General features: G+C 38.9%; 1 protein-coding gene across 1 annotated transcript; it reads left to right on the forward strand.

Moving 5' to 3' along the window:
• The first annotated feature begins 5,343 nt into the window (after positions 1-5,343).
• On the forward strand, positions 5,344-8,854 carry LOC121781083 (pectinesterase-like). The gene is made up of 3 exons (XM_042178776.1): positions 5,344-5,696; positions 6,464-7,030; positions 7,847-8,854. The coding sequence occupies exons 1-3, from the start codon at positions 5,402-5,404 to the stop codon at positions 8,542-8,544; spliced, it is 1,560 nt and encodes a 519-aa protein (XP_042034710.1). The 5' UTR covers positions 5,344-5,401; the 3' UTR covers positions 8,545-8,854.
• Positions 8,855-14,007: the final 5,153 nt, after the last annotated feature.

The raw sequence follows: 14,007 nt of genomic DNA on the forward strand, positions 1-14,007 counted from the left end.
GGGGCAGAGAGTTTTAGTTTGGGAGGGAAATGGTACAATTCGAATTTCAAAGTCACACTTTATGGGAAGGCGTACGGTTGCTGACCTCATGCCTGCAACCGCCTGCAACCGTACCCATTCCTATCTACTACCTATTTTCCTTCCTTATTCTTTATTTCTCAAACCAAACTCTCTCTCACTCTAAAAAAATCCCCAAACTTCTCTCTCGCAATACCCACATTTCTTTAACCCTAATCGGAATTTTCTTCCAAGTTTTTTAGTGATTTTCAGATTCAAGCCATGGAAAACAAATCGGAAGCCGGGAAACCTACCACATCTGCCGACGCCGGTGCGGCAGCGTTTATGTCAGATGTAATGCAGAAGTTCGGCGGTCCTGAAGAGGCGATGAAAGCCTTCGCCATGTTTACAGCAATGATGGGACAAACCAAACCGCCCGCCGTAACAACCGCACCACCACCATCACCCACTATTCCCGAAGGTTCGGCGACTCGGCACGACGTTTTGCAAACAATAACAGAGCATACCACCAGCGGGACGGACGCGGCGGAAGGTGAAGAAATAAGGGGTGAGGCGGATCTGGTGGCTGGGTTCGAGTGTTTAGCCGTCGTAGACCAAAGGTCAGCGTTTGTGGTTGAGGGGGAAACCCCTGTTGTTTCTACTGGGTTATCTGAAGGGGAAACCCCATTTAATGTTGTCAGTCTTGGTGAGGGGGAAACCCCTGTTGTTCCTGTTAAAGTTTTGCAGGGGGAAACCCCTGATGTTACTGTTGGTGTGTCTGAGGGGGAAACCCATGTTTAAAATTTGGAGGGGGGAACCCCTGTTCTTGATAGTAATGCTGGTAGGGGGAAACCCCGGTAAGGATTGTGGGCGGTGAAGCCCAGGAGGAGAAACAGTTGGTGGAGGGGGAAACCCCTATTTACATCGTGGGAGCCAAACCCCGAAATAAACCCTCCTTGACCAAGTAACTTTACTCTCAGTTTTTCTTTCTTTTATTTTCTTTCTTTCTTATGTGTGTTTATTTGTTGTTTTGTGTTTTGTGTTTTTTTTCCAGCATGCTCTGTCCATATTTGCTTGCGTTTATAATTGTCCTCTCCCACTTAGCCCAATCTTTGGTCTAAGTGTGAGAAGTTTGTGTTCTTTTCAAGCATGATTTGGTTTTTGTTCTGTTGGAATTTCTCCCACTTAGCCCGATGTTCGGTCTAAGTGTGAGAAGTTTGTGTTGTTTATGGGTGTTGTTTGTTTTGTTTTGTGTTTGTTTGCTTGTTTTGTGCTGTTCATACTTCCCTGTTTCCTCCCTTCACTAGGATAGCTTGAGGACAAGCTTGAGTGAAGTGGGAGGGGGAGGAAGTCAGTGCAGTATGTGTTTTTTGTGTTTAGGAGTCTCTAAGTCTAGTGTTTTTGTGTACCGCATGAGCAAGTGGATATAATAAGGCAAGATCCCTTTAGTAAGAGCAATTGAAGATAGGATGCATGTCAACTTTGATGTCTTTTTCCCTTAATAAGCTGAATGCGGTCTGAATGAAGTAAGGACGATAGATGCCTTAGATAACCTAGTTGTGAAGCCCCACTTTAAGAGTAAGTTATAAGCCTATACATTGAGAGCTGACTTGTAAAAAATGGGGGGGCTGCCACTTGATGCTTAGGGAGTAGAGTATGAAAGAGAAAAAGAAAAAATGGGTTTCGGAGGTATAAGCTGGACAAAGTCCAGGAATGGAGGTATAAGCTGGGCGAAGTCCAGGAATAGAGGTATAAGCTGGACGAAGTCCAGGAATGGAGGTATAAGTTGGACGAAGTCTAGGGAAAAAATAATAATAATAGGAGGCATAAGTTGGACGAAGTCCAGGGGAAAATATAAAAAGGGGGATAAAAGAGAAAATAATACCTAAGGGCAGGAAGCAATAGTAACCTGACCCAGGAGTTAACAAGGGAGGAGATTGTAGAAAGAAGAAACTCTCATAACCCAACGCATCAGTGGTATAACTTTGACTTAAGAGTGATTCGATCCTAACATCCCTGGTGAGGAGGAATGAGTGATCGAATGAATCCAACAAGTGGGAAGTCAATAGGCTATCTTGACGAACTGACAGACCGACTAGGTAGAAGAAGGAAAAGGGGAGGATTTGAAAACTGTAGATGAATCGGATTGACCTTAAACTTATGGGGACGGCTGCCTAAAAGTTGAAGCTGGTTCATGCCTTTGTGTTTTTCTTCGTGTTTTTCTTTGTGAGTCTGTTTTATGTCTAGGTCTAGGAGTTTTTTGTTTTTTTTAGAGTAGGTCATAGGATAATCATGCATTGAAATTCGCCTTATTCCTTTTTCTTGTCTTTATACTTGGGGACAAGTATGGTTTAAGTGTGAGCAGTTTGATAAGGCTAATTTCATGCATAGGTTATAGGGTAAAATTCTTGTATTTGCGGGGTCTAACACATGTTTTAAGCCAAGTATGTAGAAGATTTTCGCCAGACCCAGGAAAAGAAAAGGACATTTGCATGGCCCAAGGAAACTGGCGAATTAGTGAGCAATTTGAAGAAAAATTACAAGACAGAGGAAATCAAGGAGTTGAAGGGTAGAATGGAGATTTCTACGAAGGCTTCTAGAAGATTATGTCCGCACCTATATAAAGAAGAAAACATGCAATCAGAGGGGACCTTCTCGGGGGAGGCCTTATGACCATATTGTAGCTCTAGCTCACTACTTCTACATACTTTTGGGTTTTATCGGGAAATTGTGGGGGATTCTCGGGTTTACTTTGCTAGTTAGTAATTGGGTAGCACCGTCTTTGCAGAGGGCGAAGAAACAATTTAATCGCTTTCATTTTACTTTACAGTCGTGAATTTCACCGAGCTTCATCGTTCGAAGCTCGGCCCTGTTTGTTGTTGCATTTCCGTTGTTTATGAAGTTTTTGTTTTTCGAATTTTGAGTTGTTGATTAATTTTGATCATGGATGCCATTTATTTTGAGTTTGATGATGTTGTGGAATTGGATGTTTGATTTTTGTGTTGATCGGAGAAGATCGTTCGAATCAGAAGTTATGGAGTTGATTTTGGTTGTTGTTGGATTCGGAATGCTTGGATCCGGAGTGGATTAAGCATCCCGTGGTTGGATCTGAAACAGGGTGATCGGATTTGATGCCTAGCTTTCGTGTTTTCATTTCATTCCGTCTAGTTTATGTAGATCTATTTTATTTCCTGCTAGTCGCAAGTTTCCGACGTCCGAATTTTTATATTCTGTTCGAATCTGGGTACGTGCTCTGTTTTCTTCATGTTCGTGTTTAATTCAGTCGATGAGATGCATGTTGCTGTTAGTTAAAACTTTAGTTAGTTAGTTGCAGCTTTTTCTTCCGTACTTGTTATTTCTGGAATATGGTCCCCGCTGTTACTCGCTTTCTGTTTGGTTATATTAGGGAGTTGTTTGCTCAGTCTAGGAAGTTAGTTTTTTTTTATGTTCGTTGCCAGCGTGATATTTACAGTTCCTAGGTCTAATAGTAGTTAACCTCAACCCAATTTGCGTGGCAGCAGCCGCTTCCTAAACCAAAGTCTTTAGATGCTTTCTTACGAGTCCATCTTCGTGGGATCGACCCCTGCTTCTCTATACTAGTCTATAGTATAACGGGTTGAGGGATATTTGAAACACGAGCTTTGTGTGTCCAACGACTGAGTCTTCTATATTCCCTTGAGTTACTAGACCTAGTGATCTAGTGGATTCATTGGAGTTAGTAGGTCGACCTAGAACATTAGAACGCACACCGCACACACATCGCCTCAACACAACCTTCACTCCACTATTTCTTTTTCTTAATTTTATCTCTCTTCATTAACTCAAAACACAAAATTACATAAAATGTTGTGCCAAAAAGCAAATATTTAATGGGATAGAGGGAGTATTCATTTACGGTCATCGTATATAGGTTACGACGTGAAACACATGTAGCGTGCGTTGTCATCACATATAACCACAACACAAACCCACCACGTTGTCTTAAACACAATGGTATTATCAATTTGTTCTTATTGTTCATTATCACTAGGGATGTCAATTGGGCCGGCCCACCGGGTTTCGGGCCAACCCTACTCTGGCTACGGGTCAATCGGGTGCGGGCTAATCGGATTGTGATTTTTTCGGGTTATAAAAGTTCAACCCTAACCCAAAAAGCTCGGGTTTTGGGCTAGCCCAACGGGTTAATCGGATTGCTACCGATAAAATTAACATGCGATCAATCCAATAAATAATGACGAAAATTAGTTATATTTATAGAATATAAAATATTTAACTATAAATTTGAGATATATACTTAAACTCGAACAAAAACATAATCAAACACTAATATTTGAGCTTTGTGTAAAATAAAACATAAATTTAAATATTTTAAAGCATGTTTTAGAAATTTAAATATTTTTCAATGAATTCAAAGTTTCTTAGTTATTTATTTATTATTATACTAATAAAAATTTAATATATAATTTGTATATTTAATATAAAATTGAAAGTTATTTTTTTTAGTTATCCATATTGTAAAAATAATCAATGAAAGTTTCCAATTAGGAGTAAAAAAATTGAACAATAGAAAATTTATGGTCTGACCTTAACGGGTTGCGGGTTAATCGGGTGCGGGCTAATCGGGTTGTAATTTTTTCGGGCAAGAAATTTTCAACCCTAACCCTATAAATTTGGCGGACTATTCGGGTCAGCCCACGGGTTGCAGACTGCATTGACATTATCACAATCAATCTTAAGATTGAAGCCCACGCTTTTGAGTATGCCAACAAGAGAGAAATAACTTTTTTACCATCACGAAATCTTGGACGTGATATACGGATTTACCTTAATATCAGTGTGATGGAATTAACACTTGTGCGTTTTCCAACCTGTGATATCAAATAAGTCCCTAGAGTTTGGACGCAAATTTTCTATTTCTGTACGCCTTATATAGTTATATAGCTATACGTATATACTATATGCTACGCATGCATCTAGATTCTTTAATTCATTTGATTGGTTGTTATGGCTTGACCAATAATATATGACTTTCTAATCAAATAATTATAGTCTTTCTAATCAAATAATTATAGTGGGTAACAAATGCGTACTTACACTGTTACACAACAATCATATTCTAATAATCAAATCAATAGTTTTTGTTAACTTTTCACACATCAAAATTTGGTTTATCATTTGTATATCAATGAGATAATAAATCAATCCGAATAGCTTAGGCCATAGTGATTCGACATGCATGTCAAGCTCAATAAAAATTGACTCCTAAACTAATTGGTGAGATCGACATGCATGCACTCACCTTTCACCCTATAAAAAGGCCAGCAACTAATTCATTTATTCAAACAAGTCTATATTTGTTTTTCAAAGAAAAAAAAATAGTTTTCAAGCTTTCATTTGGAGGTTGATGGAGCCATCTAAATATATTGTACTTGTATTATTTTTAGCAATAACATGTTTGTGTCAAGTGTCATGGGCAGGGAATGAAGCATATGAAGAGGTTGTGAGGGGTCAATGTGGTTATACAAGATATCCAACATTGTGTGGCCAAACTTTGACAAGATTAGGATCAAGGGATCCAAATGTTGATTTTTTGTCAGTTCTTGTTAATGAGACCATCTCACAGACCAAGATGCCTCAAATCCATTCATTTGCCTCTAACTCCATCTCCCCAAACTACCAACTCGTCCAAACTGCCATGGGTAAACACCCCTCCTCCTCTCTTATATTTTATTTATTTATTTATTTATATACCCCTTTTGTTTAATATGTTTATTTAACATCATAACTCGTAATAGAGTATATAATAGTAGTAGATAAATTGTACTCTATATATTCCACGGTAATTGACCCACTTCATTTTAGAAAAATAATATAATTAAATAGTTAAAGTAAAGAGAAATTAAAGTAAGAGACTTAATAATATAGTGAAAACTATTCCTTATAGTATTCTCTCAATTACATTACTTTCTTTCCAATGTACTTACTTATTTTTATTCTTTAAAAACGAGTGTGAAGAAAGAAGTAATTCATTTATTCTTGACCTAATTTTTTGAGTTGGTTAAAAACTGAAATTTAGTCCATGATCTATGTATATCATGCAATTTAGTCTATACTATTATTATATCCTCCATTCGATTTGTCTAGAGTGGATTATGGTAGTAATGATTTGTGTACTGAAAGTATTGTGTTTCTGTTTTAGGACATGGCCTCTTTGTTTTATACTTTATTAATTACACCAAATATTATAAAAACAATCACTTATTGTTACTTTTTGTTCGTCCAAAGTCACCAACCAATAACTCTGTTTCTTTCTGAAATCCATTTCAACTTAAAATGTACTATTCTTTTAAAAAAAAAACTCTGCTCTCACTTATTATAGTCATAGACTCATATTTCACCATAATATCTTCATCTTATTCAGTTTGATTGTTTAATTATTTCCTCTCGCCATGTGAAAAATGTATAGACTACTGCCACGAACTCATGGAGATGTCTCTGAATCGGCTGAACCAAGCAATACAACTAATCCAAAAATCTCCCAAAACCCACAAATCCGACATCCAAACATGGCTGAGCGCCGCCCTCACCTTCCAAGAAACCTGCCGAGACACAATCCACGACCACTCGCAGGCGGCCGAGATGTACACCAAAATCGACCATCTCTCCAAGCTCACCAGCAACTCCCTCGCCCTGGCCAACCGCATCACGGCGAAGGGGCGGAGGCTTCTCCAGGGGGGGGATTTCCCGGCGTGGGTGTCCGCCGCGGACAGGAAGCTGCTGCAGAGCAATACGGTGAAGGCGGACGCGGTGGTGGCCAAGGACGGGAGTGGGGATTTCAAGAGCGTGGGGGAGGCGATCAACGCCGCCGGAGGGGGGCGATATGTGATATATGTGAAGGCCGGGACTTATAATGAGAAAATCAGTACGAACAAAGATGGGATCACCTTGATCGGCGATGGCAAATATGCTACCATCATCACTGCTGGGACAAGTGTGGGGAAGGGGGCTTCACTCAAGGGCTCCGCCACTTTTAGTATGTTCTCTCTCTCTTTCATTTTTTTTAATCAGGGTTCAGCAATGCAAACTAGTATGATATTATCTGTTCTAGGCAAAGTGTTCACGGTTCTATTAATAGAGTAGGAGTTATCCTTATTAATCGTGAATCTAACTTATTTTTATTTTTGTCTATCTCGCAAAGTTTGTTACATTTCATTTTTACTTTTTTTTTTATTTTGCAGTCGACCCCATATTCCACTAATTAATTATCACTTACATTTTATTCTCCCTCCAGTTCCAATAGAAGTCTCATTTTGTCATTTTGTCTGGTCCCCATTAGAAGTCTCATTTTATTTTTACTATATTTGGCAATTGGACTCTACGTTCCACTAACTCACTCCAGTCACATTTTATTATAAAAAAATAATATATAAAAGTATGTCTAATATTCTAATAACTTTCTACCATTTTCATTTACAAAATCAAACAATATTCTAAAACTAGGCAGGTCAAAAATGGGACTTCTATTAGGGACCGGAAGGAATATAAAACTTATTTTACTAACTTTTCGAACTCACTTACATTATAACTCTATTTATTAAAACTCATGATCAAACTATGACAAATTTTATAGGAAGAAGAGAGTATATTATCCTATTTGCACAATTACTAGTTTCCCAAATTGGAATAATATAAACACCAATAATTGAAAAGACTAAATTTAGAAATTCAATTTTTTTTGAAGTGGTTATAGTATGAAAAAGTAAAAAGTTAGGAGTAGCTTTGGGGCAATCCAAAGTAGCTAACTGATGATCATTTAGAGCTAATTAACACCATATTCTCCATTGAACAGCCGTGCACGGCGACGGATTCATAGCCCGGGACATCGGGTTCGAGAACACGGCGGGGCCGGAGGGGCACCAGGCCATCGCCCTTGCATTAGCCTCGGACCGGTCCGTCCTGTACCGGTGCAGCATCTCGAGCTACCAAGACACCCTCTACGCCCTCTCCCTCCGCCAGTTCTACCGCGAGTGCGACATCCGCGGCACCATCGACTACATCTTCGGCAACGCCGTGGCCGTCTTCCAGAGCTGCAGCCTCATCTTCCGCCGCCCCCGCCCGGGCGCCTCCTTCAACGCCATCCTCGCCAACGGCCGCACCGACCCGGGCCAGAACACGGGCTTCTCCGTCCACAACTGCAGGATCACCGTGGGCCCCGACTTCTCCACTTCCAAGGGATCCTTCGCCCTGTATTTGGGGCGGCCGTGGAAGGCGTATTCCAGGGCCGTCGTGATGCAGAGCAACATCGCCGGCGAGGTCTCCCGCCGGGGATGGGTCGAGTGGGAGGGCTCCAGTGGCTCCACCTACAAGACGCTGTATTTTGCTGAGTACGGGAATATGGGGCCAGGGGCCGCCACCGCTGGCAGGGTGGGCTGGCCCGGGTTTCATGTTATTACCACGCCGGATGCTACCAAATTTACGGTGGCTAACTTCATTGGCGGTACTTCTTGGCTGCCCTCGGCCGGCATCCCGTTTGACGCCGGCCTATAACTAAAAAATTACTAAAATTTAAAATTACAAATAACCATAAGAGAAAAAGGAACTGTAAAAAAAATACTAGTTGTGACCAATAAATATGTGATTGGGTGTGTGTGTGAGATGTCTATATACTGCAAATACTAATTAAGTTGATGGAAAGCAATAAATTTTAGTGCAGGTGAAATTTTATTTTGGTGATGAAGAAGGGAAAGTTGATTGTATTAGGGATTTCTGGTTTTCTGTTGTATTTTACTTGACATGTACAGCATGTTATTTGAATTTTCTAATATGAAATGTGAAAAGTTCGAATTTTGTGTTCCAAGGTTACATCATCAAGTGGCAGAATATATAGAGGTCTTACTGTGGGGTGACATAATCTTTAAATTTATGTGATTGTCTATAAAAAAATATAGAGATTTATTTTATTTCTCGTTTTTCTAAGTAGGAAAAGTTGTTGAGAATCACTTAAATTTATGTGCTCGTCTATCAAAAAATAGAGTTTACTTTTTTTTTCTTGTTTCTACGAGGGCATTAGCAATGAGGTGCCCTATGCACCGTTACATCATTATTTTATTCTCCTACCCTTCCACCTGCAGTGGGGCACTCTATAAACCGCCCTATAGATTTCACTATTGTTTTGTTAATTAATTTAAATGTTTTCAAATATGTCAATGCAAAATAATTAAAAAACACCACGATTAATTAAAAACGGCAAATCCAACATTGATTAAAAAAAATTACACGAGTTAGAAATGAAAAAAAAGTTGACTACTCTACAAAAGTCCCAACTTACAGCGCAGCTAATCGATCATTGCATGAGGGCGTTGTGCGTGTCCAACAACGTCCTCCAGTTGGCGGCCGCTACCAACTCCGCATAGGCAAGTGACGTCGGGGTCGGGGTCGGGATAGGCGATGGGGGGCGGTCGCAGCTTGTGAGGAGGATGTCGCCTTCGCCTTCCCCTTGTTCTTCGCAGCCTTGACGCCAACGGGACGCCGGGTGGACACTAGTGTCCCGGAACTCTCTTCCTCCTCATACATCGTCCAGTTGAGGTCCACCGGATATGCGCCGCTTTCGCTGCTCGTGTAAGCACCGGCTTCGGTGGTCCTCGTCCTCTTTGGCACAGCCGATGGCAGAATCCCTCCTTGAAACTTCTGCTTGTCCTTCAAGAGCACTCAGATGTTGAAATGCTTGAAGTCGTTGTACAATGACTGGTACGACAACAACGCTCTATCGCGCACATCGCTCAAACTCTCGCCGCTTCCCTGCTCCCTCAAGCACTTCTCGTACTCCGCCGAAAACAGGTTGACTTGCTTCTTCACCTGATCCCAGTGCTTGCAGAGCTGCTCCCTATGGCGCTTGTACGCGCTCGGCGGCTTCGCCTCATTGTAGCGCTCAGCGATGCGCTCCCAGTACGCAACCTGCTTTTGGTTGTTCGCAAATACCGGGTCCTCCGAAATATCCACCCAACACCTCGCCAAAATAATTAAAAAACACCACGATTAATTAAAAACGGCAAATCCAACATTGATTAAAAAAAATTACACGAGTTAGAAATGAAAAAAAAGTTGACTACTCTACAAAAGTCCCAACTTACAGCGCAGCTAATCGATCATTGCATGAGGGCGTTGTGCGTGTCCAACAACGTCCTCCAGTTGGCGGCCGCTACCAACTCCGCATAGGCAAGTGACGTCGGGGTCGGGGTCGGGATAGGCGATGGGGGGCGGTCGCAGCTTGTGAGGAGGATGTCGCCTTCGCCTTCCCCTTGTTCTTCGCAGCCTTGACGCCAACGGGACGCCGGGTGGACACTAGTGTCCCGGAACTCTCTTCCTCCTCATACATCGTCCAGTTGAGGTCCACCGGATATGCGCCGCTTTCGCTGCTCGTGTAAGCACCGGCTTCGGTGGTCCTCGTCCTCTTTGGCGCAGCCGATGGCAGAATCCCTCCTTGAAACTTCTGCTTGTCCTTCAAGAGCACTCAGATGTTGAAATGCTTGAAGTCGCTGTACAATGACTGGTACGACAACAACGCTCTATCGCGCACATCGCTCAAACTCTCGCCGCTTCCCTGCTCCCTCAAGCACTTCTCGTACTCCGCCGAAAACAGGTTGACTTGCTTCTTCACCTGATCCCAGTGCTTGCAGAGCTGCTCCCTATGGCGCTTGTACGCGCTCGGCGGCTTCGCCTCATTGTAGCGCTCAGCGATGCGCTCCCAGTACGCAACCTGCTTTTGGTTGTTCGCAAATACCGGGTCCTCCGAAATATCCACCCAACACCTCGCCAAGATGAGAGTTTCATCAGGTTGGTAGTTCGTCCTCCAGGGGGCGTACTCTTCATTCGTTTCCGGAGGTGGCAACTTGTACGCCCGGTGCCGGTTCCGCTTCTTTCTGGCAGGGGCGGCGGCGGCGGTGCGGCGGGAAGGGGCGGCGGGGCGGGTTGGAGACGGCTCCATGTCGGACAGACCATACGAATCCGTACTGAATTCGGGATCATACTGCGTGTTGGAGTCGAAGGGCCGATATTCGTCAGGGTCTGTACCCGGCCAACATGCACCCGGCCAACATGCACCATCCCAAACATCGGACTATTCGGACTTGGGTGTTCACCGGAATCCATTTTAAAATAGTGTAATTTGAGAGTTGAAATGTGAATAGAAATGTTAAAAATGTGAATGTGGGGTAGGGGGTATTTATATAAAAATAATTTTTGAATTTAAAAAAAACAAAAACGCGTTGCATCGTCCGCGCCGCCCACAGTGGGCGGACGATGCCCTATCGTCCGCGGACGATGCATCGGGCATCGTCCGCCACATTGCGGATGCTCTAATTGTGAAAATAGTTGTGAATCACTTACAATAAACTAGAGAGAATATGCAAAGGAATTCAGTATATTTTTTGTTTCAACAGATCCTAATACAAAAATTATGTTTTAATTGGAGTTTTAATATGTTATCTTCTCCTTTAAATATATCTTATTTCATTATTATTACACTCTCTATTTCACAATAGATACTATCACACTTGAATAATGGTACATGATTTTAAAAGATGTTTTGTGTATTAAGTAATAATGTTTTGTGTGTTAAGTATGAATAAATGTTTCGATTTTCGCTGTTAATGGTTGTGTGCGGGCGGTGGTGCTTTTCCATGACCGTCATCGCTAACATTTTGGTACTATGTGCATGTGAGACAATGATATTGAGCTTTTTTTTCTTGATTTTTGTTCATCATTGGTTAAGCTATCATAGTGACCCTTTTTTCACGCAAAAAATCAGTGTAAGCTATTGTTATTGGATTTTAATTTTGGTTCTTGTCCTACAAAACTCTTTTCCTAAAACATGTACTACCTCGATTCTTGAAAAATAGAAACTTTTGAAATGAAACTGATTATAATGCATAATTGATAAAGTAAAAGAGGAGATTTAATAAAATAGAAAAGAAAAGAGAAAAAGAATAAATTAGTGTTAGTGAATTGTAAGGTCCACATCATTAAATACAAGTTTAGAAAATTTCTATTAGGGGCGACCAAAAATAGAAATACTAATTTTTATTTTTAAAGGACGGAAAAGGATGTATTTAATATGACTTAATTAATTATATATTAAACTTATTTAAATATGTTAATGAAATTAAATCAAATGATTGACAAAATAATTAAATAGATTAATGGTTAATTAAGTTTAATTCAATATGAACCTAAATTAGTAATCATAATTATTTCGTACGGATATAAAAGTCTTTTTACATCTTATCTTATCTTAAATTTAATTTTGATTATCAAATACATAAATAATTACTCCATATGTTTTGAAATCTTGATCTACTAAACATCATTCTTATTACTCCATACGTTCCGTATAATTGAGTCAGTTTTCCATTTTGATAAGTTTCCTCATAATTGAGTCATTTCTAGTAGCTTTTTTTTCTTTCTTACTTTACTCTCTTTTACTTTATTCTCTTTACTTTTTTCCCTCTCTTATTTTTTTATCTATTTATTTAACACACTCAACATTCATTTCTTAAACTCTGTGCCGAAAAGTTTCGCCTCAACTATGAGGGAACGGGGGAGTACATTATCTTGGATTAATCAAGATAAGTTATCATCACCGGAGTTGATATTCTTTTTCCCACCAAATGAATTGTAATGCTTTATTTTTTGTGATTTAATATGATTATATAAAACTTTGGCACATAAATTTTATTTGAGTATATAATTTTCTTTATTTAATTGATATTATTTTTTAAAATAGGATTTTTAATGGTGGACAAACACTCCCATATATTTTTATAAATATAGATAGAGGTATATTTAGAGGATCCTCTTATATTACTTATATTTACAATCCAAAATCAAGACCACATCTTAACCCTTAGATTTTAAAAGGAATGAATGAGATTAAATCTTACTAATCTCAATAAATAGTAAACAAAATATCAACAAAAGGGTAAGATCGTCGTTCTGTTATATCAACATAGTGTATTGCAAATATTAACACAATGAGATTTCATATGCATTATATTGAGATTTCACATTTCACATGCATTATATTGAGATTTTATATGCATTATATTGAGATTTTTTTGATGTATTTGTTGATAAAAAAATCTGATTATCATCATATACGAAAACTAAAATAAAAATCATCAAATTTCATCATTCAAACGTCGTCAGAACATATACAATTGAGATCCAGTTACAATCCTCATAAAATTACCTTTAATTTGATATATTTTTTACGAAAAAATAATTTAAATTGATAGAGTTACGTAAATTTAAAGTTTTAGTATAATTTTAATAAGAGAGAGTTGACATTATTACCCTTTAATTTTATTTAATAATTATTTAAATTTAAGATATAATCCACTTGGCATAATCATTAGATCTCCTAATCTAATAGTTAAACATTAATCTTAATTTTAGATTGCTAATTAGTTAGCAATTGATCACCTAGATACTCATTTCTAGTTTAAAAACTTTTGAGTATTAAATGATTTTATTAAAAATCTAGTAAAATTAAAATAATTCTAAAATTTTGATGGAAATAAAACTTCGTGTAATTCGAAATAAATTGCCCTTTCCTATTCGAAATATGCAGTTTTAATACTTGCAGTTTTCGCATTAGAGCATCCACAATGGATGCCCTAGTGGAAGCCCTAGTAGTTGCCACATCAGTATGCCCCTTCTTTCTGTAACGATTTGGCCCTAGTGGAAGCCATAGTGGATGATGCCCTATCAATTAAACTCAATTTGCTTTTAATTTTTAATATCATTATTTTTTTTATTTTTAATTAATAAAATATCAAAATATATTATATTAAACATTACAAATTTGAAAAAACGCATACATTACTTAATTAAAAAAACTACATCATATTTAGCCAAAAAAAAACATTAGTAAACTAAATTACTAAATTACTTAAAAAAACTTTAAAAAACTACATTGCTAAATTAATAAAAACCTAACTAGTCATCTAAGTT

This window comes from Salvia splendens, chromosome 20 (genome assembly GCF_004379255.2).
Source record: "Salvia splendens isolate huo1 chromosome 20, SspV2, whole genome shotgun sequence".
NCBI lineage: Eukaryota > Viridiplantae > Streptophyta > Magnoliopsida > Lamiales > Lamiaceae > Salvia > Salvia splendens.